We start from the raw sequence: 25,243 nt of genomic DNA, 5'->3' as shown, positions 1-25,243 counted from the left end.
CCTGCGGGCCCCGCTCCATGCCCAGGGAGATGGCGAGGCCTGGGAACGAGTCCTGGTGGTGCTTTTCCCGCACCATCTCCAACCAGCCCTGACTGCGCCCAAGGACCACCTTTCTGAGGGCCTAGCCTCAGCTCTGCAGGCCCTGCTCCAGGCCCCTCAGTTTACAACCCACGCCGTTCCCCCAGCAGCAGCTGCTTCCTGAGGTCGCTGCGTCTGCACTTCCTCAGTGTCCCCTCTGCCCCTCAGCCCTCCAGTGCCTGTCCAGCCAACTTCATGTCCAATTTCCTGATGCTACGCAGCCCCGGCCATGCCAACTCCACCCAGCCATGGCGAACCGGACATCCACACTGCCCTGGGTGCACACCAGGTGCCTGACAGAGGGGCTTCTGTGTGTCAGACATGGTCCCATCTGCTCTGTACAGAACACACAAAGAAATTGTTCTTAAAGTTTTCCAAGTGGGTAAAAAAAAAAACCTTAGGCAGGTTGAACAAGTGCTGGTTGTGGCTCTGGGTCAGAGGGCAAGTCCTTCCTGGCAGCCCATTTGGAATTAACCGCTGAGGGAAGGAAATGCATAAAGCCAGCCTCCACCTGTCAAGACCGTGCTGGACATCACTGATGAACCCTCGCACCCCTCCCCGTTCCCATCTTGTCCCCCGATGAAGGGTGAGTGGCAGAGGGTGAGACAGGGAGTGGCACCCATGGAAGTGAGTGGGGAGAGGGCATGAGGGGCAGGCTGTGCAGGACCTGCCAGAGCCGTGGAGGGGCAGGCGAGACCTCCCCTAAATGTGGCCAGCGGCACCACGTAACTGGAACAGCTCTTGTTTATAAGTAAGCTCAATATGAATTTAAACGCTGGTCTGCCCGCCCACACAACTCACTGCCTGCCTGCCGTATGACTCTGCAGTGGGAGGAGGAGTGAGGCAGGGCGACCACAGGCTCATAGAACACGGAGTCTGGTCAATTCCCCACAAAGGATGACTGGGACCTAACACAGTTCAGCCCACCCCCAGTCCTCACAGGACGGTGTCCTATCACCAAAAAGAGGGAACCAGCAAGTCCCTGCTCTGAAAGTTACCCCTCTGAGTAATCACACAAAACCTCTGATGGCTACAGCCTTCAATGTGATTTTCTGTGATGGATTTGAAAATAATGATTGCAGAACACACCTAAATGAATGGAACTTGAAACTACAAACAGTTTATAAAACACCAGGTGCTTGATCAGCAAAGACTAAGTACTCACCTTCCTCTACCTAAGCCAGGGGAGAGCTCCAGACTGCTCGGCTCCACGCGCCCCGGCCCTGCGTCTCTCTTGGCGAAGGCTGGAGGGGTCTGTGCCCATGCTTGAGGCTGACCTGCCGGCCTCATCTGTGGGCTCTGGACACCATTAATCAGCTGATCCTCAGTGAAGGTAAACATGGAAGAACTTTCCAGGAGCCCAGGCCCCCTCTCTGCACTGGGGATGGCATGGCACGGGTGAGAATTACTAGGGTTCCTATAAATAAAGCATTTGTACAGCTCAGCTCTAGAACGGTCACAGAGTCACAAAATGAGCATGCTAATACGCAAATGTCTAGGCAAAAGTGTTCTATTTAGAAAAAAATACAAAAAGTGTTATTTAGCATTGTTAACTCATAGTATGTCTGATAATGCCAATCTGAACACAACATCAATGCTCTGCTTGGCTGTGGTCCAGGTCCCCAGAAGCCTTTGTCTCCAGTGAGCCTGTCCTTTCTGCAGGCACCACAGCACATATTTGAGGGTCTAATCCTCAGAGAGCGTGATCCCACACTTCTGGGTGTTTCATGTCTGATGGACATTAACGCTGGTCAAATCTATCATCAGCGAGTGTCAGGGGGACTCGAGCACGTGGTGAGGACTGCCAAGGTTTTCCATGTGTCGTGTTTCTGCTCTGCTCTGAAAGCACACAGTATGGCGGTGACCTCATATTACTTGCCTGCTTCCTGGAGGGTACTGTCTGAGGGAGGCCAGAGGAAATGCTGCAGGTATGAAGGTGGGAGACGTGAACCCATTTATAAATCCAGCATTTGGAAATGGAGTTACCTAGATTTATTAAGAACAAAGAGACTTCAGTTGGTTAGTGCTGCACCTTGTGGCAACCTGGGTCACTTCTGTTCCACGTTCTGCAAGGAATGTCCACTCCGAGAAAGGCACAGCAGGGTGAGGCCCGCTGGAGTGTCTTCTCGGCTGCACTGCTGGGAGCCCACTGCAAAACCCTTTTCAGATGCACCTCCTTGCACCCCTCATGCTTGCAAGTGCCCCAGCTCTCCTGGAACGTGCAGTCACATTCTGCATTGTACGAGGGACTACACAGCTTAGGGAACGCCAGACTGGAGGGAGGCAACCTGGGCAAAGGGCTGGACCACATCACACAAAACGCATTCAGTGTGTGCAGCCAGCCCCCGTGCCTCCCAATAAGCCGACCATGAGGGCTGCTGCGCTGGGGCAGGTGTCCCTGCCTGAGCCCCACGTGAAGCCGGACTCACCAGGGGCGGGTTGAGATAGCTGTGTGTGGCTGACCAGGCCTGGGGGGCGACCAGGCTGTAGAGAGGGAAGTGCTGCTGGGCGCTGTAGACCGGAGGCAAGTAGAACGAAGGCAAGTAGAATGAGGCCGTGTAGCGCTGCTGCGTGTAGAGGCTCAAGTTCAGGGGCCGGAAGCCGTTCTTCGGCAAAAACGTGTTTATAGCTATTGCCTTTGCTTTTATCCGCACCTGTGTGAAAACAGTAAGCTTCTGTGAGAATACTAAAGAACACTGATTTGCAAACAAAGTATAACCAAAGGTCCTGCTTACCTTAATTGGTTTTCCTTGAAAAGTTTTGACTTCTTCTCGCAGATATTTGTACGCCTGAGGGCAAGAATCATCCGTGATACCAACGTGTTAATCTTACGAATAAGACGAACTGACAACTCAGTGCCTCGAATAAGGAACTGTGTACTTAACACACGGTGGACGTGACCAAGAACAGTACCCCTTGACCTTTTTGGGTCACACTCCTTAAAAGAACCTGATAGAGGCTACGGAACTGTCAAAAATTCTCACAAACAATATCTGTATACAGCTTTCTAAGCATTAACAGAAACCACAACAGCATCCCACAGATCACAGGCTAAGAATCCTTACCCGGGGAAACAATGATCCCAACGTGCACCTGGAATTACACAGGCTGGGAAAGAAAGGGTGAAGATCACAGTGTTCAAGTCATTATTTACGAACCTCCTCCTTCTCCACACGTCCTCCACGACCCCGAGGGCTCTGAGCCGCCCCACGTGGGAAGGAGGGCTTGTGCTGCTCCAGACAGGCTCTCCCCACTCCCATCTCTCTGTTCCTGTGAGGCCCTCTTCCCTTCACCCAGTTAAAACCCAGCCTTCAGACCCTGGCTTCTCTGCCCGAGCCCCAGCAGTCTCGCTGACAAGACCTGGTACCACATACAGGGCACTCCCTACATGGGCGCATGTCTCCCTAAGGAAGAGTCTTCCTTTACGGGAAGGGAACCCCCTGAACTCCTTGTCTCCCACAGAGAGCCTCTCGACGCTTTTTCAAGGACGTTGCAGTGCGACACTGCCCTGCAGCGTCAGGGTTAGGTTCAAAGCCCCAACACTTTCCTGCACAGGTGAAAGGGCAGAACCAGTTTCCCTGCGCTGTCAGCCTCCCCCGTCCTTAGGAAGTCATGCCTGCACTCTTCACGTTGCTACAGAACTGTCTGCACACACACCTGCTCTGGTTTGCTCTGCACTTACGTTCAAACCCAGCACCGTGGCACGAGAGAGGCCCGCAGGCGCAGAGGCCCACTGTGTACCAGCGGCTAGTGTGCTCCACGGGGTGGGGTGGAGTGGGGTGGGGTGGGGTGGGGGGAGGGGCAGCGAGCTCACCTGTTGTGCGTCTGCCTCTGTCTCAAATGTAATAAACCAATTATCGTTATAGGCGAATTCACAGTTTATGAACTTCGGTAAGTTGTCTCCTTTAAATAGTGCTTCTACTTCCTACAGGAAAGAGGTCAGAAGTTAATTAAATTCCCAGCTGTGCCGCCATTTGTCCTCCCCAAACAGAAATGACACACTCTGAATGACAGATGCTTAGAAGACAAGCCAAACACACTGATGTCTAGAACCCTCCCAAAATGGCTAGGCATTCAGTGTGGCTTCCAGAGTAAGGATCCCACTGCCACAGGAAACAAGCTCACAACCTACTGACCTCCAATGTACCACTGACTCAATTACCGTGAAAATACCATTTTATCTTACCAGTAGGCCAATAACCACGCAACTGGGGGAGGAGGGGAGGAATGTAATTTAAGAAACTTAAAAATTAGCTGGGCTTTCGGTTCCAGCTTAAGATGGACCAAACTTACCCTCCCCACAGGAAACAAAGACAAAATATAAGAAAGAATGGTTTCTGAGGCCACACAGGAGCACAATCCCTGGGGGACAGGTATAAGTGAGCCCGAGTGCCCAGTGAGGGCCTGGGGTTCCCAGGCCATGGTGCCAGGAGAGCGAGCACAGGCCAGCCCAAAGCTGCAAGCTCAGGGGCACCCCAGGACCCAGCACGCAGGAAATAGCCACCTGACAAGAGGGAACCCCTGAGCTCTCTGGGATGCATGACTGTTCCTCCCACCAGCCTCAGCCGGGGAGTGTCCAGTGCGTCTGCTCTGCTCCCCCGCCACTGACTGAACCTCAACACAGAGCCCAGGAAAACACCACCACTCAGTATAAAGTGAACTCCAAAATGCCTGGCATGCATTCAAAATTTACCAGGCACACAAAGAAACATAAAGATATGATGCATAATGAGAAAAAATCATCATTCAAATTGGCCCCAGAAAGGCGCTGAGGCCGCACATTCGCTCGAACCAGCACAAGCACACTGGCGCCCGTGGCGGCCCTCTCCTCAAAAAAGCGTTTGTTCCAAAAAATTATTTAGCGTAAAAATATGTTTTGTCTCAACTTGTGGATTTATTATTCTTATTTTAAAACGAATAAATATTTAAGCCTCTCTCCTTTTAATTTCTAAAAATGGAAGTTACCATAAACTGTTTTTTTTTAACATCAAGTGTGTACTCGAAGTCCCAAGACCAGAAAGTTTGAGAACCACTCTCACTCTGAGTGTGTAAATCCTGGGGAAAAGTGTTACTGTACCTACTCATTCTTTAAAATACACCCTCCAAAACCCACAGAAATAAGCAGAAAAGCCACAGAGAAGTGCAAATACCCTTCGGAGCAGAAACGACTTACCTCTACGGGTGTGGACTCAGAGACCTCGCGCAGGATGACTATGCAGCGGTTCTGGTATGGCCTCACTTTTTCTCCCTTCTCGTCCACTTGGACTAAAGGTAAAGCTGTGGAGAGAAGGGAAAAGGACGGTGCACAAAATTAAAACAAATCAACCATCTGTATTTCATTACAACCACAGATACCCTGGGGGGACGTGCTAGACTGTACTACTAACTGCGCTGAAGAAAGCTGTGCGACAGGTAAACACCAGAAGTCCTGACAGTTCAACACAAACTATCAAAAGGTTTTGCACCTTTGAAACGGGTCAACACGGCCAGTACCAGTCAGGCCTGACTCAGGCCTCACCGGCTTTTACTGATCTCCTTTCGGTTAGGTTTTGCCTTTTGGTGTCACTCTGTAAACTTGTATCCCATACAGTCAGGTCACAGCACATCAAGGTCACTATCAGAGCTCAGGGCCATCCACCACCACGACGACATGCGTTACCAGCTCCAGAAAGGAAGACATAACTTCACTCTGGTTCTACTGCTATCAAGGGGGTAATGAGGGAACATTATGGAAAAGCTCCTGCTAGTAAATCAGACAACTTCCATGAAACAGAAGCAGTCCTTAAAGCACACAGAGCGTACCAAAGCGTACTTTAGAAAAAAAGAACATTTTCTACACAATCCTATCAAACATTCAAGAAAACAAACAAAAACAAAAACACACCAATTCTACAAACTCTTCCAAAACACTTTAGAGTACTTTCCAACTCAACCTACAAAGCCAGCATTTCTACACCCAAACTAAGCAAAGACATTACAAAACAAGAAAACTACAGACCAATATCCCTCAGGAAGATTAATAAAAAATTCTTATCAAATTTTGCCAAATTGAATCCAACAAAGCATAAAAATAGAACTATATAATGACAAGTGGATTTTTCTCAGTAAATAAGGCTGGTTTCCAAAGAAAATTAAACAATGTAATTCACCATATTAATGGACTTAGAAAACAAACAAAAACACAATTACCGCATAGACACAGAAGCATCTGACAAAATCCAACTTGTATTCCTGATAAAAATAACTCAGCAAACAAGGAAGGGGAAGGCAAACCTCCTCACTGACAAAATGCCAACGTCCAGCACCACTCGTGCCAATAGATGGGTTAGGCAAGGATGCTGACCCCCACTCTCTTCTGCACAGCCCTGGAGGCCTCAGCCAGGGTAGTAACGCAAGAAATAGAGATTACATGCATGCAGACTGGGTGCAGGAAGGTAAACCTTTTCATTTGCAGATAGGCTAAGCTCTATATAGAAAACCTGATACAATTTCTATAAAAAACTACAATTGTGAGTCTAGAAAAGGTTTAAGTATAAGACCAACACACAAAAATACACTGTATTGCTACATACTGGCACCAATCAGAAATTGAAATAAAAATATTTAAAATTGTGTCCAAAATATGAAATACTTAGTTATAAATCTGGAAAGATATGAAAGACCTGCACATTGGAAACTCCAAAACATTGCCAAAGGAAAAAATTTTAAGACTTTCCTTAGTAAATGGAAAGATATTCTGTGTCAGTGGATTGGAAAACTCAATATTGTTACAGTGTCAATTCTCTCCAAATTGATTTATTAATTCAATGTAATCCCAATAGAAATACCAATAGGCACTTTTGAAAAACCAAAATGTTAATTCTAAAGTTCACATGGAAATGCAAGCATTTATGCAAAATGCAGAGAGCCAAAGCAAGTGGAAAACTCTGCACCTCCTCTAAGACCTACTGTCAAGCCAGCACCACCCAGACACTGCAGGACAGGTGTCAGAACAGCCCAGCAGACTCAGGCCGACCCCCAGCCGGAGAGGAGCCCCCACCTGCGGAGTAAATGACTGAGAGCGGCACAGGCAGTACGGTGGGGAAGGCTGAGCCTTTCCGACAAGGGGCGGGAGCAGCCGCACACCCACACCCCAGGGGCTGGGGACTCAGATCCTCCTCATGCCATACACGAAAATGAGCTTATGGGGATCACAGATCTAAAAATGTAAACCTAAACCCAGAAACATCTAGGAGAAATCACTTGTGGCCTGGGATTTAGCAAAGATTTCTTAGGAACAATACCCAAAACAAGCTCCACGAAACAAACAAGGTAGTCAGCTGGGCTGCGGCAGGGCGTCTTCAAAGACAGGAGGGGACAAGGTGGGGGCGCCCGGGAGAGAGAAAATGAAGCCACACGGACACACCCACACCTGCTGGGAAAACTGACGCGGAATCGCTGGGAGCGCTTGCCCTGGTCACGGCTCAGCACTCCAGAAACAGGCAGCAGCTTCCCAAGCGCACACACCTGCCACCTGCTCCGACCTCCCACTCGCAGCAACCTACCCAAGAGAGGCGGGGACGTCTGTCCACACAGACTCACACCAATGTTCCTGGCAACTTCATCTGTAACGGCCAAAACCTGCCATGACATAAGCATCTTCCGATTCGGGAGACAAACCAACTGTGCTGTATCTACTCCATGGAGCATGACTCGGCAATAAAAAGCCACAATCTACTGACACTAAACAAAATAATTACACCGAGTGAAAGAATGCAGACACTCCCCGAAAAAAGACAGTTCATGACTGATTCCATTTATATACACTTTCCTGAAAATTTAAACTAATCTATAGTGACAAAAAACAAACAAGCAGGGTAGCTGCCTGGGGCAGGAGGAAACTCTGGTGGGTTGGGGCAGGTTGACTGACACGTTCATCATGCTGGCAGATCCTCAAGTGTATAAACACGTCAAAATGTACCAGATGTACACTTACACCACGTGAATCTGAAGTGTGTAAACTCCACCTCACCAACAAGGAAAGCTGTAAACCCATACAAAAACCAGGCAGTGGCAAAGCGCTCCGTGCCCTCCCTCCCCGCCTCCGCCAGTCTCTCTCCCTGCTTAGCTGCCCCCAACACGCTGAGTCAGCAGCTTCAGTCCTATTCATGTGTTTATGCTCCTACCCCTTATCTCTGAATCCACAAAAACAGTTCTGTTTACATGTGCCGAAACTTTATACAAATGGTATTACCTTGTACGTAATTTGAAACACCCTTTTAATCAACATGATGACCTTAAATTTTATTCTTGTTGAAAAATATATGCCGAGTTCATTTTATCCGCTCTAGCATTCACTGTGTGGCAGCTCACAGTGTATTCACACCCTGATGACAAATGTTTTTGAGCTCTTTTAAATTAACAATTTCAATTAAATTAACTATAAATATAGAGCACTTGAATTAGATACAGTGTGACATGCACTATATATGTATTGATTATAAAAAGTCTAAAAATGTAATTTATGCAACTCAGTCGACATGAGAATATTCAAATTAAAATAAGGTACTACCAACTGTCTGTGGTGCATCTGATTCTATGTTAGGTATTTTGGGGATGGGGATAAGATTCAAACTTAAGAAGCCTCTCTGCTCACCCTCTCCAGAACTACAACTAATACAGTAATATGCTGACTCTACTCTGATCATGCAGGTTATTACATACGTACATATATTTCTGTCCAAAAGTTAAGTGAAAGCAATTGGACAAAACTAGCTGAATATTAATGGACAGACAACAACATTCCAACCCAAGAACCCACACAGAAACAGTACTGGAGAAGGAAGTGGGAAACAGTAGGGGAGAGCAGGGCTGCCCGGGGCAGAAATGGCTCCTTTAAGCAACTACACAGGGTTACCAAACATGCTCCCAGCCACCAAGTGTCAATGGAGAAATTATCCTCAGCAGGGCAGCAAAGTTTATAAGGACAGCCTGAAAGGAATAAGTAAATCTGGGATTCTCAACAATAACCAAAGACTGTTAACAGAGTAAAGAAAGCTGCTGGTCAGATGGGAACCAAACTCAGCTGACACACAACACGGCCTGCTCTCAATGGACCCAAGAGACAAAGCACCACTGGAGGCACAACACTGCCTTGGGAAAGAAACGGGGGTACAATTTTCAGAACTCAAACTTCATGGATTTCCATGTTTGCCAGGTTTTTTTTAATTAATTTAATGGCCTTATGACATTTACAGAGGAATAGAGAACTTTTTTACGTGAACAGAAAATCCAACTAAGTTCTAAAATAGGACGTTCATCTTTTTCTACTGCTGTTAAGTCAAATGCACGAGAAAAAGTCTTCACTGTCAGCAGCACAGCTAAGCTGGGAGAACATGAACACCCTGCGTAGGAGTCAGTGATGGAAAGTCATGGCGGAGACACAGAAAGGTAGCTTTAACTCGGGCACCCACCACTGCGTGCCTCACGAAGGGTGCCCCTCAGAGATGCTCAGAATTGCGGGGGCAGAAGCCACCAGCTGGTACTTGTAGCCCCATCATAAAAAGTGCAACTTTATAAAGAATTAAACATCATCCCATTCTTAAAAAAATCCCACACAGCACACATTTACTATGAAACTAACACCTGTAGAAGCCATCCCGGGTGGGAGGGGAGAGGCGCAGCGTTACGGGGCACAAGGAAACTGGGTTTCACCAACATACATGTGGGTCCAAACTGAGCCAACTGTGTACTTTAAACACACACAGTTCACGACGTGCTGACTATACCTCAGTAAAATGGTTTTTACAAATAACAAAATGGTTAGGTTGCGAGAAGCCTGTCTGCAAAGCAAACCACTTTAAATACCCACCCTCCCTGAATCCCTGTGGGTCTCGATATAATGTTTAAATCTTCCTTTGATGTTGCCAAATGTCCAAGGAACGAGCTAATTCACACGATGTTTTTAAGGAAGAATGCAACAAACCCGAACAGAACTTCGGCAGGAAGCTGAAGTCTGAAAAACTCTTTCAGCAGCTGGCATGCTCATCAAAGCGCACGCGGCTCTACTCTGAATACCGCTGTTTATTTTTCATGAGTGGCACAGCGGCTAACCTCTCCATTAGCCTTTTCTACCCCACAGGCCACAATCAAAGATGCGCCTGAGGGCTGTCATGGAGCCCCATCAGTGCCCCAGCGCCATGCGCCTCACCAGATACCAGGACTGTCAGAAAGGCCTGGGAGGCGAGGGGAGACTCCACTTGCCACCGAGTATCTCCTCACGAATGGCTGAGCACCTGATGGTCACGTCAGCAAGAAAGATGCCGTCTGGGCCACGTGCGTCTCGGCCGGCTGCGGCCTACTTACACCTCAGCACTTCGACAATCAAGTCCATGTCGGTGCTAAGCTTCTTGATGTGGCCCAGGTTAGCAACCATGGTGATTGGCACGTACTGATTACTGTCCATCTGCGATATAAGGTACATGTCACTAGCAAGGTTCTCCCTGCAGAAAGAAGACAATCTCTCTTAATTGATAACTTCTTTAAAAGGAAGCCTCGCAAGAGGTACGAGCGTGGTACGGTGTTGCTTTGAAGTTTTCTCTAAATTCCAACCCCACCTACCATTTGCCACCTCTCTTACCTTGGGACAATTTTTTTCAAAGACATCTGGGGAAGCAGAGAGAGCAAAAGTAAAAGTATGCTGCACTTTGTACAATCACAATCAACAAGCAGGTAAAACTTTCACAAATGTGCTTATAGCTTATCTTTGTCCCAAAGTGTTTGAGTAGCTTATTAAAAATATAAACCGAACCTTTTAAAGTAAGGAAATCCAGTGATAGAACAAAAGAAAGAAAAATGCAGAAACACCAGGGAAGGCTGGTGCCCAGAGTGCCTGTGGCTCAGGCTGGACACCTGCAGAGGCCAGGACTCCAACTCTGGCCTCCCAGCCCCCTGGAGCGGCCAGGGTGACAAAGCTGTGCATGTGGCCAACCACATATGCCACAGGGCCAGTTAAACCACTGACAGCCCTGGAGGGAGGAGGGCAGGTATCCCGAGGAGTTTCCACAAAGAGGACCACGCGCTCAGAAACCCCTCAGCACCACACACAGCTGAACTCTGGCTCCCAAAAGAAGGCCCCACGAAGCCCATGCTGTGCAAGGGTGCACCCTGCCCCCAAGCAGCCCTGCAGGTGTGGACTCCGCCGCAGGAGCCCAGGGCAGGCCTGCGGGAGCACCTCTTCCCGGGGAGTTGATCAGCAAGCCATCGAGGCGGTGTCCCAGTCTGGGCTGCACAGCGGTGGAAAGCGCCCAGCACAGCGCCCCTCCCCTCGCCCTCACGCAGCCGCACCGGACACCTGCGCCAAGTCTGAGGGCAGAGGCGGCCCAGAGGAACACCCGGAGAACCGCCCTGACTGACAGGGAGCATCTCACCTGGCTTGTCCCCTCACACTCAGCCCCACCTCCCCACACGCCCGGGTCCGCAACGCGACCCTACACATTCTGCTGTATTTAACAGAAAAAACAAAAATATGACTGCTACACAAAGAAAACAGCTTCACAGTGCAGCGCTTGGCATACTTTGAGAACTAATATAGGAAACGTGTCCTCAAACTTCAGTGTGCTAAAAAATGTCTCTGTGAGATTGACCCCCCCAAGGCTCCTCGCTCACAACCTGAGGGTGGGTGGGGATGGGAGGAAACCAAAGTTCAAAAGCAACCCAGGTAACAATCAAGACACACCTGTGGACAGTGGGCAGCAGGCCAACAGTCTCCATTCCCTATCAACAGATGTAAGACACAGAGGCTGACAGACAGCCTCTTCTCCCGTGGAAAGCACCCTGTCTGTGTGTGCAGTTCCAGTGCACAACACCTTGGCCACAAGGCACCAGCACAAGCACCACCACCAGCACCACCACCCTTACCTGGACAAGCAGAATTCCAATGTTTTCTTAAGTACTTCCCGGGGGTCTTCCTGGCTTTCTGGTTGTGATTCATTTCCTCCTACACAGAAGCAATGATTAGCTCGGGGAAAATGGCTTAAAATTTACCAAACAGATAATTCTGTACAACAATGCTCATTTTTCAATATACATATTTATTCATCTGCACAATTAAGATAGAGAAATAAGAAAAATGCTATTTTACAAGGAAATCATAAGCAAAAACAAACAAAAAACCCCTTCTCACCCATACAAAAACAGTTTCAAAAAAACAGCCTAAGAAGTGGTGTTTATTAGCGAAGTTTAGCAGGTGCTTTTTATCACAAAATGAGTATAAGCTTATTTAACGTTTTGTCTCAATTCTAAAGAGATTTTCGGGTAGCCTAGAAAAACACAAGATAATAAAATGACAATAAAATATAAAGGAAAGAATAAAAATAAGGAAAAGATAAATACAGGCCCCCCAAAAATCAAGGCTGGGGATCCTGAACACACGCAGCGGTAAGGCTATGCTGTGTCTACACCACAGCCTGACACACTGGCCCTTACACTGCCGGACAGGCAAAGGGACAAGGCAGACACTGCTTGGATACAGCGATCCCACCAGAGAACACTAAGTGAACAGATCCTCTAGCAGAAACAGAACCTGGTACTAGATTCTGGAGAGCCCTCCTAAGATGTCAGATGGCATGTGGGTAACTTCTGTGTGGGGGTCACACGGAGCACCTACCATGGACCGGGGCCTCCAGGACGGTGCACTGAGCTCAAGGTGAGGCCCCGGGCCCTCCCCAGCACTCTGCTCACCAGGTCAGGATCCCATTTTAAGGTGGCACTAGGAGAGAAAAAGCACTTAAATTCTAAGAACTAAGAGTTTTTTTGCACACTTAAAAAAAAATCTTTAAAAACTGAAGTGTAGTTGATTTATGACGTGTTAGTTTCTGGCTGCACACTTCTACGTAAGTTTCATGGTACAATAATACATGTGACACTGGTATTTTAAAACAAGAGACACTGGTATTTTAAAAATCAAAGACCATCAAAAAGCAAAGACAAAGCAGGGGCATTTACAACAAATAAAGACAGAGAGTTTGTTTTATATAAAGAGCTTTAACAAAATCCACCCCCCACCAGCAAAAAAACAAGACAAAACAAAACCAATGGACCTGATGAGACTGAAAACTAGAAATGGCTCTTGAAGCTACAATCTCATTTCACTCCTTCATCCAGAAAGGCCTGTTTTAAGTACCCACGTGAATTCACATTCCACACCCCACGTTTCAGATATTCACTACATGTCTCCTGCGTGCCAGGCACCATCAAAGCTGTTTGTTCAGCCTCAGTGAGGCAAAGCCTCTGCTCTCAGTGGGAGGCAATCAAAAGTTAAACAAGTAAACAGTAAACAAACAGCGTCAGGCAGACTGTGACACAGTGGAGGAAACCACAGGGCACAGGGCCGTCGTGCCACCCAGCCACTCCACACGGGGCTGGAGAGGGAGCCAGAGGTGCACAGAGACAGCTGGTCCAGATGATTCCGGAGAGTTCTGATGGGGGAGGCCGGGTGTGGAGGGCAGTTCCACTGAACATGAGAGAGGATACAACAACGTGGAAGGTTCCTGACACGGCAGGTGAAGGGTTTGGGGACGGAGGACTGGGAGACTCGAGGTGTCAGGGTGTGAACTGCTCTTCCCACAGCAAGACAGGAGGTCGTCTGCTTCCAGGCAAGATGGGGAGCAGGGCCTGGAGTTACCTCCCCTCACGGAACCACCAGCAAAACCACACACACCTGTTTCCAAGAGTTACTTACAGTCATCAAAACAAACCAACCTATGGAGAAGAGACAGCTTGGAGATAAACCTACATGCTTCAAAGGATTCTGACAAAGGCACAGAGGCAGTGCAATGGAGAAAAGAGAGTCTTTCTGACATGTGGGGCTGGAAGAGCAGCATGTCCATGTGGGGAAAAAAAAAGAATTTTGCTTCATACCTCACACACTACAAAACTTAGCTTAAAATGGACCACAGACCTAAAAAATGTAAAATTTAAAACCATACAACTCACTGGAGAAAACCTTAGTGACCTGAGATTAAACAAAGATTTCTTAGGTACAACACAAAAAGCAAGATCCACAAAACACAAAACAAAACAAAAAAACCTGATAAACTGGACACAATTCTGAACTTTTGCTTTACAAAACAAACTGTTAGGAGAATAAAAGACAAGTCAGACTGGAGGGATGTATTTGCAAATTACATACCTGATAAAAACTTGTTACCAAAATATATAAAGAACTCTCCACTCAATAATAGAACAACCCAATGAGAAAATGAACAAAAGACTTGAACAGATGCTTCACCAAAGACATGTGCACATGAAAAGACGTTTGACACCATCAGTCACCAGGGAAATACAAATGAAAAAACCACAGTAAGATCCCACTACCCAGCTTTGAGAATGGCAAGAAAGACTGCCTACATCCAGTGCTGGTGAGGATGTGGAGCAGCCGGAGTCGGGCCCACTGCTGGTGGGATCCAGAGGGTTCGGCTACAGAACACAGCTTCACTCGCTCTTAAGAGGATGAACCTATGCCTAGCAGATGATCTGGCCTCTGATGATGAGGCACTTCAGCGTCATGGCCAACTCACCTGCAGTGCTAACTCCTGACTCCCCCTGACAGAAGTCTCGAAAACTGAATACATCCTACGTTTATACATTATTGTTCAGGCTGCTACCACAGATGTTCAAAGAGATTAAACTCTGTCCTATCATTTGGTCTTTCTATGGACTCTGAAATTTTAAGCACTTTTTGAAGACCCAGCATTCAGAAAAGAGACACTACATAATTCTGTGATTCGATTGTGTTGTGAATCATGGAATCCAGAGATCGTGGACTTTGGAGCACTGATTTCATCATGAGAGACCTAAGAAAAACAGATGATTTTTTTTTCTTGATGAGTAAGAGTGAGCTGTTTTGATAAGTATAATACCAACGTATCAACAGACCTCAACATAAGACCACTTAGGATCAAGTGTTAAAGAGTGTGTATCATCTACTCAAAAAGTCAAAGTAAGTCCTCAGGCTTTCCTAGGGCTACTCGGTTTCTACAATAGTTTTTTCACAAAATCTAAAAACTGCTGGGCCTTTCACTGCCCACTGCGGGAATACACCCTGGCTCTGAATGCCACCAACGTGAGGCGCTTTCTCAAATGCAAAGTCAAAGTGGCTTTTAGTGTGGAGTCGTGCGTACCAAGTACAGAGACTCAGCTACTACCTAGGGCCTGCTTGTGGAGTTCCTAAAGAATCACTTGTGCAAGTCAGGTCTCTCAGCCTGGATATTTGCACCTAAATGTCACCTCAAAGGGTTCCTTAGTCACAAACTGGTCTGGGATATTGATAATTCAATCCTATATTATACGCTTAAATTACAATTCCAGAAATCTTGGATCATTTCAAAAGAACTCTTACCAATACCCAAAGGACATCAAAAATGGAAATAATTTAGTATCCAACTCACTCTTTCTCCCTTCCTCCCTCTCTCTCTCTCGCACACATACCTACACACACTCCTGGGAGAAACAACTTCCAACGACCAAGAAAAGGAAATCTGATTCCTGGGCAACCACGGTTCAGACGGCTTATTTCTAGAGCTTAAGCACTTGACACCACTTAGTAAACTACTACATCCAAGTTTTAAATGGTGCCTTCAGGTTCACAGAGGCAGTAAGTTGACAAAGCACGGCATTTCCCCCATAGATACAGCAAGTACCCTTGTCTAATGGCACAGCTATACAATGTGCCATCCCTGAGGCACACATGATTGTGTTACATGCGAGTTTCTGAAAAGATCACAGGGAAATAGGAGATGTAATCTAGGAAAATAAAATAATTTCAGTCTCTAAGTGATGGTTCTTTTAATAACTTAGAAAGAGTACTATTAAGATCTTAAATGGATTAGATAACCTTTTTCTATCTTATTTGCCTTATTTCACAAGTCCTCCACGATTAAATTTGAGTAATAGGTGGAGACAGACATGCCACTGGTATTTGGGAAAGGCTGAAAAATAAAGATTTTCATCAATCAAGAATTAAATTTGTCATTTATAACAACAATCTAAATATTTAAAAAAAAAACAGGTTCAAGTCAAATTTTCAATAAATTTCCAGTCCCACTGTTGTCGTGAAATATTTGAATCACTCTAGAATGTAATATGGTTTCATGATTTCTGGGAACTTACTACCTTGAATCTCAAATCTGTAAAGCCTAATTTTTTTCATTAAATGATCTCTGAAAAGTCTTTAACCAAAATTAATAATTTAATTGGTCTAACTGGATGCACCAATCTCTTTATTCCAGCAAAAACAAGATACAGAATGTAAACTGCAATTAAAACTCTAAAAGCATTTCTTCAGGAAAAAAAAAAAAAAAAAACTCAACTCCAACAGAGAATTTAAGAAAACCTCAAAAATGTTTACACTATTTGAGTCTCAGCTGTGGACATGATGCTGTACTTCCCCCGAATACCTGAGTAAGTTCCTTACAAATGAAGGCCATCTTCTATGTAATCCAATATGAAAACTGAAGAAAGGAAATCAGTATTTACACATTACTGATTCTGTGTCCTTTATTTTGCATCCTATCAGGAGTCTCAGGATTTAAACTTGTCCCATTATTGACAATGTTCACTTTGATCACTTGACCAGAGTAGTGTTTACCAGGCTTCGTCACTAAGAAGTCACCCTCTTCCCTTTTGTAATGAACACGTATTTTGTTGGAAGTTATCTTGAGGCTCTGTAAAAATTCCATTCCTAATAATAAACTGAATTTATTGATTTGCTTATATCAATATGAACATAAGGATAGCTACTTTATTCAATGAGTCATGATCCATTACTAACAGTATTTAAGTTTAAGTGTTAAATGTTTCCAGATTTAACCCTTGGAAACCCTATCAAAGCTGGCTCCTATGTACTTTCAACATATCCCCATCATTTATGAACACTTCTTTACTTTGTATTTCAAAAAGAAGTTCCAGTCTCATCTGGTACGTTCCCTATCCCAGCCTAGGCATTTCTTCCTGGATAGAACCCTGGTTCCTTTCGGTGGACAAATGTTCAGAGATCAAAGGCTCTATGTTGATAATTGCTACTGAGATGAGCTGTTTTCACTTAATCTCAGGGGAGAGAGCTAGGGAACATGTTTAATTGAAGGCATACATGCATACACAGATGTGTGCAAATATTTACGAATACACATTTATATCTCTTTATTTCTATATCCCATCTTTTGTACTACTGCTGTCCTTGCTTTTACATATGCTATAAAACCAAAGAGCATTGATAATTATTTTTTCTTGTTTTTCTGCATCATTGCCAGCAGTTAGTATTATCAGATTTGGGGGGTTTGCCACATAAATAAGTGCATAATGGTATCTCACTGCTGTTTTAATTTGAATTTCTGTAATGATAAATAATGTTTAGCATCTTTTAATATGCATACTCACCATACATACGTCTTCTTTTAAGTATGAGCTCAAACCTTTTACCCATTTTCTTGTGTTTATTTTCTTTTGAGTTTTAACAATTCTTTATATAACTGTTTTGACTCCTTTAACAGGTAAGTAGATTGCAAGTATTTTCTCATAGTCTGTTGTTAGTCATTGCATTCTCTTAAAAAATGTCCTTTCCAGAGCAAATGTTTTTAATTTTGATAAAATCCAATCACCTTTTTTTTTTTCTTTCTCCAGGATAACATATTTTTTGTGTCTAAAATGAAACTTGAATTGTGCCCTGGGGGCCACGGGGCTTGCTGCTCTTCTCTCCGAGACTAAGGCTTTCATTTCAAAAGGGAGTGAGGCCCCTAGAGCCCCTGCCCCAGGGGCCGCCCCTCCTCCCAGGACCCCACCCCTCCAGCCAGGCTTCCCGTCTCCCGCCTGACCTCCCGTCTTTCCTGTGAGGACCCTTTGGAGGTTCGTGGAGAAAAGCCTGTGAATGGGTGCAAATTCCCTTCTGTCCATGTTAGGAGAGAGGGGTTATCTTCTCACTGGAATTCATGCTCAGCCTTTAGGAAGTGGTTACAAAGTTAACCGGATTCTTGCCCATGTGCCATCCTCCCATATCCTGCACAGCTAGCTGTGTCTGATACCCTTAGAGGGAACTGTTTTTCACTAGAAATCAGGTAACTTGCTTGTCCTGTGACTTCAGCTCTCTAGTGAGTACAAAAAAAGTTTCAATTTTTTGGTTTACTTAGTTTGAGAGTGACACACTTTTTGCAACTTTCTATATGCCAGGCAGAAGGAGAACTCCGGATAACCTTTTAAGTTGTTTTACATTCAAAACTCAGTAAATTCTTCAAATAATTAACCAAACATGCTATGTATGCATTCGTGCACACACAGATACATGAAAGTGAAGAGAGGCAAGTTTTCACTTTATTCTAATAAGTAAAGTTACAGAGAGGTTAATGAAGATTTTCAAAAACACTGAAGTGTGACACAATTTATTGTATAATTTAGGCCAATTTCACAGTTGATTTATACACTGGCATTTTTTATTAGATGCCAGCGAGCAGGAGATATAAAACTATGAGCCCTCATGAAGCCTGTAAAAAGGACAGGAATATATGTCAAATGTAAGTTACTGCTGGAAGAAATTGCTGATTAACTGTCCTTTACCCTCAATTATTAAAGATTAATGTTTTACAGCACAATCTGAGGGAAGCACAGCCTGGGAATCCCATCTCTGCTCTCTCTACACTGTAGATGAACAAATACCAGTACCTTATGAATTCTGCTCTTCAAATAGTCCAGAGTGCTTTTGGTATTTTGCCTCATAGCATTAGTTCTATGGCTTTGCCCAAGCCAACAACTGAAATAAATGTCTCCCTCAAAAAAGAAATACTTTGAAAAACAAGTCAAAACCCCTAAAGAAATCAAAAGTAACCATCAAAATGATGGTGTCATCACACTGAAAATGCAGCCAGTGATACCATCAACATCACATGGGCTGCCGACAGTCCACCAGCAACAGAGTGGCTGCAAACGACTAACCAGCCCCGTAGAAAACCTGCTGAGAAAGACTGAACCATGCTAACAGGGGGAGGGAAAAGCTGAAGAACAGTGTGAGCGCTCGGCTCCAGGTGCACAGGATACACCGGGGAAAGGCATGCTCATGGTGACTGGCATCATTCCTCACTCTGGGGACTGTGATTTAAGTCCTTGTTACGGTGACAGCCTAGGGTAATGCATTCCTCTCGCTAAAATAAGTTTCTCACCAGATCTATTCTAAGAGCTTACAACTCTTCACTGAGAATATCTCTATACTGGAGGAAATGCTCAGTTTACATGATTTAAACAGAGCCCCCTACAACAGAGTTCCCTTACCGAGGTTATGATTCACCTCTCCATCTAAAACTATTCCCTTGTCTCCTCTGACCTAAATCCCTTTCTTGTCGCCTCTGACCTCAATCCTGTGCTAACTGAACACTAAACCACAGTCAGATGACTAAGACAGCTGTTACTGATAGCATCAATGTACTAACATTGCCTTGTAGATATCATTAACATACAGACTCAGGCTTTTCCCCCAGGGCAAGATGAGTTCACAGAACCACGAGCCATGGACCACCCTGACAGAGAGTCATAAACTGGACACATCCTGACTCCAGAAACCTTGGTTAGGCAATGTCACAGAACCGTCACAAGATGATGATTTTTCTTTCACAGTTTCTTTGTTCTTCCCGTTTAAAACATCCCTAACTCAAAGATCAAGGTGAAGGCGATCTGAGATTTGTCTCCCACTCCCTTACTTGGTGCCCTGCAAAAAAAAAAAAAATCCTTCGCTGCAAACACCTGCTTGTCAGAGTTAAGCTTTCTGTGTCACAGGCAACCCTTGCTTGATAACATCATAAGAGAAAAGCAAGCATCCTGCATAGTCACCAAGAACTTTAAACTTCAAATCACATCAACAGCATGGAGAGTATTTTGACTGATTAGGATAGAGCAGCAATATATCCAGGATAATGTAAAGCCACACACAAAACTCAAACTCACACACACACACACACACACACAAAAGGAATTCATTTTTTTACCCATACAGAATTTATGAAATTTGCCCTTTCTTGTTTTTTCACTTTGATTCCTATCAATCCTATTTCTCCCTCCCTCCCTCCCTTTCTCTTTCTCAAAAACTTTCCCATGACAAAAAACTCCTTCTTGTCCAACTCTATTATCTTTCCTAAACTCTGCCACATTTCAATCCCTCTTTACAGTCTATCAGTAAACTCATCATTAACCACTGCATTAATCTTTCTTTGCCCAATATATACACACTCCCCTTTCCACTGCTGTCTTCTTCCATTTTTCTTCCTTTTTTCAAAGTGAGACTTTCCTTTGGTTTTTTTTTTCTCCCAATTCCATAGATTCTCAACCATCTGCCTGTTTCACATGCCTACCCACAGACACTGATGTTTAAAAACTGGAATGAAATGCTGTCTGTATTAGAGTCAGTCTTAGTGGAAACTTCCCTAGAAGTTGAAGAGTTAAGCATCAAAAGGGAAAAGTAGCAGTTGTGAAGGCCAAGACTCAGTGACTCAGTTTACTCTGGCTGAACAATCACTACTAGATGTATTCTGCTCAGTCCAAGTGATCTCAGCGTTTTCACCCTATTTGTTAATGAAATAAAACTATTCAGAAAGCGTAGTACTGACTCATCAGGCTACTGTGGCTTCCAATTCAATATGCAGAAAATCCTAGGGTATTATTATAACTGGTGTACAGAGACCAGGGAGTAGCTTTATTTTCCTACAAACATTGTCTTTAAACACATTCTGCTTAATCTCTGCTCCCATTTTACACACATCACATGACTTCTGAGTCATTTTAAAGGATCAAAATCCATGGTCAGTAAGTAAGATTCACCTTTAGGTGAAAAACTTCATCGATTTTAAATCAAAACTTTCATCTCCTTCTCAACCCAAAGCTTTCCTCCTCCAATACGAGCCTGAACCATGGAGCTATAGTGGGAGAGGTAACACCTGTTCCTTCGCTACCACTTGACCTCTTTCCCTGCCATTTTCCGGCTTTTTCTTGAGTCTGTGAGAAGTTTAAAGAAAGGAGATGAAATTTTATATTCGCATTTCTCTCTTGCTGACTCACACTGGGTGACCTCCGATATACCTCTGCACAGCAGGCACGTGGCCTTTTGAAAGTGCAGTACAGGTGGAGTTCCCTGGAGGTCCTGTGCAGACTTTGGCCTTCTGCATTTTCTAGAATGGGCTATTACAGTCTTGGGATCCACCTGTGCTCACATCCTACCTCCCACCTCCGAAGCACGCGATCCAGTCTTTTACTTCTGAATTCTCCTTGCCCCAACATGCTACGATATTGCTTTTAACTATCTCTGCCAGTGAGAGTGGAGGACAGAGGCAGTCCTCTTCCATTATGCCGCCTGATTCCAGTGGCTTTCCTGTTTTTAAACTTCATGGTAGTTCTTTGTTTATTAATGTTTTTCCCACGTAAATAAAGTATACTACAGATGAAGGAATACTCCCCACAACACTGGCATATGCTCAATAAGTAAAAACTGGTATTCTCAGACATACCACTGCAGAGCTGATCAGACTCTGCTTCTTTTCTTTATGAAAGCACTTTATTAATGTCCATTTGGAAGACATCTAGAAGTAAGATTAATGTCTCTGACTCCTTATAATCATAAATCTATCCTTCCAGGATACGGAGAATGCTACCAATGTCATGACGCTTCTTTTTTGACAATATCAAAGGTAAACACACAACCACAAATTCCCCTTAACCTAAGGAAATTGACTCTGCTTGTCATTTAAAAGTCTTTTACAACCAAGGACCTGAATGTCAGGTCTATTCAGAATAATGAATTTGAAATTGCCAGTGACAAAAGCTCCAACTGTCAGCTTCTATTTATACAGGAAAAAGAACAGAGGGCAGTGGATTTTACAGATTTGACACTGAAGTATTTCATCACTGCAGGCCTCAAACAGTGTAGAAAGCAAAAATGCCATATAATTCACACATAGGCCAACACAGGCCACAGCATTCAACCTTTTTCCTTTTAAATGCTTCTTTATACAAGTTGGAGTTTGCTTAAAATGCCAGGCTCCACAGCACCAGTTACATACACCTAAATGCCATTTGCATAGGACACTGAATACATCACAAACAAATATTTGCTTTGTATCTCCTATTTGCTTGTCTAGTTCAAAAACAAGGCTCTTTTGAAGAAGGGGATGTGGTCCAGGGCTGCCCCCAAGGCAGCCCTGACAGGGGAAACCCACAGCATACTAATCCCTTTCCCTCGGGCTCCTTGTGGGTGAGGCCACGCTGAGACGAACATTACATACAGTCTTGAGAGGAGGAACACCTGCACACACACCCATGGGAGAAAGCATGTGTTTCCTGACATTCTCTATACCTTTTGTTTGCTCCTCCCAGTTAATTCTCCAAAATTCTGCACCTTTTGTTCCAGGATAAGGACCCGAATAGAAAATATCACAGATCCCCATGCCTTCTGCCCTTCCGTGCGGCTGAGTCAGCTGAGAGCCCAACAGGCTATTGGAGGGAAAGACAGAGCACAGAGTTCTCCAGCTCCCATTGTGAAAGTCCCCTTGGATTGGCAGTGCCCTCCACTCCAGTGAAGGTCATGGTTTCTCCCAAGGTAGCTGCTCTCCACACAGCTGTCTTCTTCCAGGTTATAAAAACCACTCCCTTCCCTTATTTCTTCAGATCTAGAGTATTTACAGCTGTTATCAGCCCCAAGCTACAACCTTCCACCACCTTAAAAATCATTCCCTTTATTGAGTCATCCTTGAATTTTGGAATTTGGAGTGTGTCACTGCTTCATGCTGTAACCCTGGCTGACAGACCTGAGGGTGGACAAGACACCTGCTTCATCCCCCACCACTCACTGAGTAGCTTGAATAATGCAGGGCCAGGACACATAATAAACCTTTAATTCATGAATGAATGAAAAAGGAAGGAAAGGAGGAGGGAAAAAATCTGCTTACTGGACTGGTATCTTAAATTAACAGTGGCTTTCGTGTTCCCTCCTTTGGTGACGACACCGAAGGGACATTCAGATTAATTATAGTGAGTCTCTGCCTTCCATCTTCCCTCCAACATCTCACCTAGACTCTGAAAATTGCCTTGACTCTCTCCATTTTGATTTTAGATCTCCTACAATTCACTTCCTGTATAGCAGTCAGGTTGATTTTCCCGAAGACACGTATCAACCCTGTAGCTCCCAAGGTCCTCACAGGTTTGTAGATCAGATCACCTGACATATAAAATTTTCTTTTGTTAGTTCCTTCCATCGTCCTTAGATTCATCTGTCAAATCCTTCATGTAAACCTTCAAACTCTGTTTCAGCCACACTGAACCGCTTCCTTTTTCCAAAGGTATTGTAGTTTTGTGTGTGTGTGTGTGATCCTGCCCACATGCTTTTGTTCTTTTTCCCTTTACTCATTCTTTGCCAGAATACTTCCTATAAATTCTTCCAGACCCAAAACAAGCATCATCTAATCCCACAATTCGAGGGCCCTTTCAGGATCCCCCTGAGCTTCCACAGCACCCCATGCTTTCTTACCTTCAGGCACTACAACATGCTCTTTATTTCACTATCTCCTTCCACTATCTGTCTGGCACACAAACAGTGCACGATGTTTGTCCAATGGATGAAGGAACCAGTCAAGATGATGGATATGAGCATTACTGCTACTTGATTCAGACCCTACTCCCCCATCCTGCTCACTCATTCATATACCCTAAAGGTTCTACACTCTGACAATCATCTGGCACGTATTCTCCAGAATAAAGAACTTCCAGTGCAGTGGAGACATGTTATTGGGTCAAATAAATTATTAAAGCACATAAGGAGAAAATACTAGTGATCATGGAGGAAAATGAGTAAGAAATTTATCAGATGACAAAGTATAAAACTCCTTGGCTTTAAAACACTTAAGGTAAAATAGTTCCTTATTTTATAGTTGCTTTAGGAATGCAACATTTGACATTTTCAGGTACTATTAAGGTTTTAAATCAGTCAGAGATTTTATTTTCATCACTTCCGTATCAAGTGGTTGGCTAACACAATTGAGGAGAGACTTTATTAGAAAATTATCTGGCTACTCATAGCATCAGTGAGAGTAACAGAAGATCAAAAACTGAGTAGAAGGAGAAAAGCAAGGATGCCCCTGAGGTCATGGCCACCGGAGCTGCTGAGCAGCCTCGTGAGGCTCCCACCCCGGAACACTGTTCTGTTCTCTGTCCCTTAACTCCATGCAGAGCACCTGGATATACACTGAGATTCTGACACCAGGGGAGGCATAACTCTCTAAAAGGAAATCAAAAGCCATTACCAACAGAATGGAGACTAGGGACACTGAGGTAAAAATACAAAGCCACTATGTGAAATAGCAAATATCCACTGAAATTAGATTTAGTCATTTTTTTAACTTTTAGAAAATTTTTAAAACTTAAAACACACATTAGTTAATAAGAGAGGTAATGGTGGACTTAGGGAGTTCAAAATGTAGGCCACAGAAATAAGTCTGATGAAGGACTAAAAGAAAATAATTTTTAAATGTGTTTTGCAGAAACAAACTCACAGGCATAGTAAACAATCCTATAATTACCGGTAGAAAAGGGGAGAGAAGGGATACACTGAGAGTTCAAGAATCGGTAATATTAACTACTATATATAAAATAGATTTTAAAAAACCAAATTTCTTTTGTATAGCACAAGGAACTATATTCAGTATCTTGTAGAAATCTATAATGAAAAATATAAAACAAATATATGTATGTATGAGTGACTGAAACATTATGCTGTACACAGAAATTGACACAACGTAACTGACTGTACTTCCACAAATAATATAAAAAAATCAGTCAGTATCAGTGTTCTGTATCATAAAATTCCATTAATCCAGATCTAAGTTACTATACAAAAACTAAACTAAAAACTCTTCTAAATATTTTATTATTTAATGATTTGTTTGTAATATATAAAGTCATTTAGTTTCTAAAGGATTTTTCTTCTATTTAAATTTCTCAGATTGTTTTCCTTTTTCTTTTCCCCCGGTTTCTGTAGAGGAATATGGCTAATCCAAGGGCAATCTCAGTGGAATAAAGACATCTGATGCACCAAAGAAATATGGATTGATAGGAACTGTTCAGAAAAGGAGTTTATCAATCAAGTAGGATGTTCTTATTCTGTGTT

General features: G+C 44.2%; 1 protein-coding gene across 1 annotated transcript in view; it reads right to left on the bottom strand.

The window, feature by feature from the left end:
* Window positions 1–21,431, bottom strand: part of LOC105078512 (la-related protein 4B) — a 30,194-nt gene extending 8,763 nt beyond the window's left edge. Inside the window, exons 1-9 of the mRNA XM_074357997.1 lie at window positions 21,314–21,431; window positions 11,977–12,055; window positions 10,423–10,559; window positions 5,252–5,355; window positions 3,893–4,003; window positions 2,814–2,867; window positions 2,508–2,732; window positions 1,958–2,064; window positions 1,244–1,495 (exon numbers count right to left, since the gene is read on the bottom strand). Of these exons, the coding sequence (XP_074214098.1) occupies window positions 1,244–1,495; window positions 1,958–2,064; window positions 2,508–2,732; window positions 2,814–2,867; window positions 3,893–4,003; window positions 5,252–5,355; window positions 10,423–10,559; window positions 11,977–12,055; window positions 21,314–21,431 (1,187 nt within the window). The remainder of the gene's footprint in view (window positions 1–1,243; window positions 1,496–1,957; window positions 2,065–2,507; window positions 2,733–2,813; window positions 2,868–3,892; window positions 4,004–5,251; window positions 5,356–10,422; window positions 10,560–11,976; window positions 12,056–21,313) is intronic.
* Window positions 21,432–25,243: the final 3,812 nt, after the last annotated feature.

Source organism: Camelus bactrianus, chromosome 35 (genome assembly GCF_048773025.1).
Source record: "Camelus bactrianus isolate YW-2024 breed Bactrian camel chromosome 35, ASM4877302v1, whole genome shotgun sequence".
Classification (NCBI taxonomy): Eukaryota; Metazoa; Chordata; class Mammalia; order Artiodactyla; family Camelidae; genus Camelus; species Camelus bactrianus.
The sequence above is the reverse complement of the archived record's forward strand: the minus strand, read 5'-3'. Positions and strand labels throughout refer to the sequence as shown.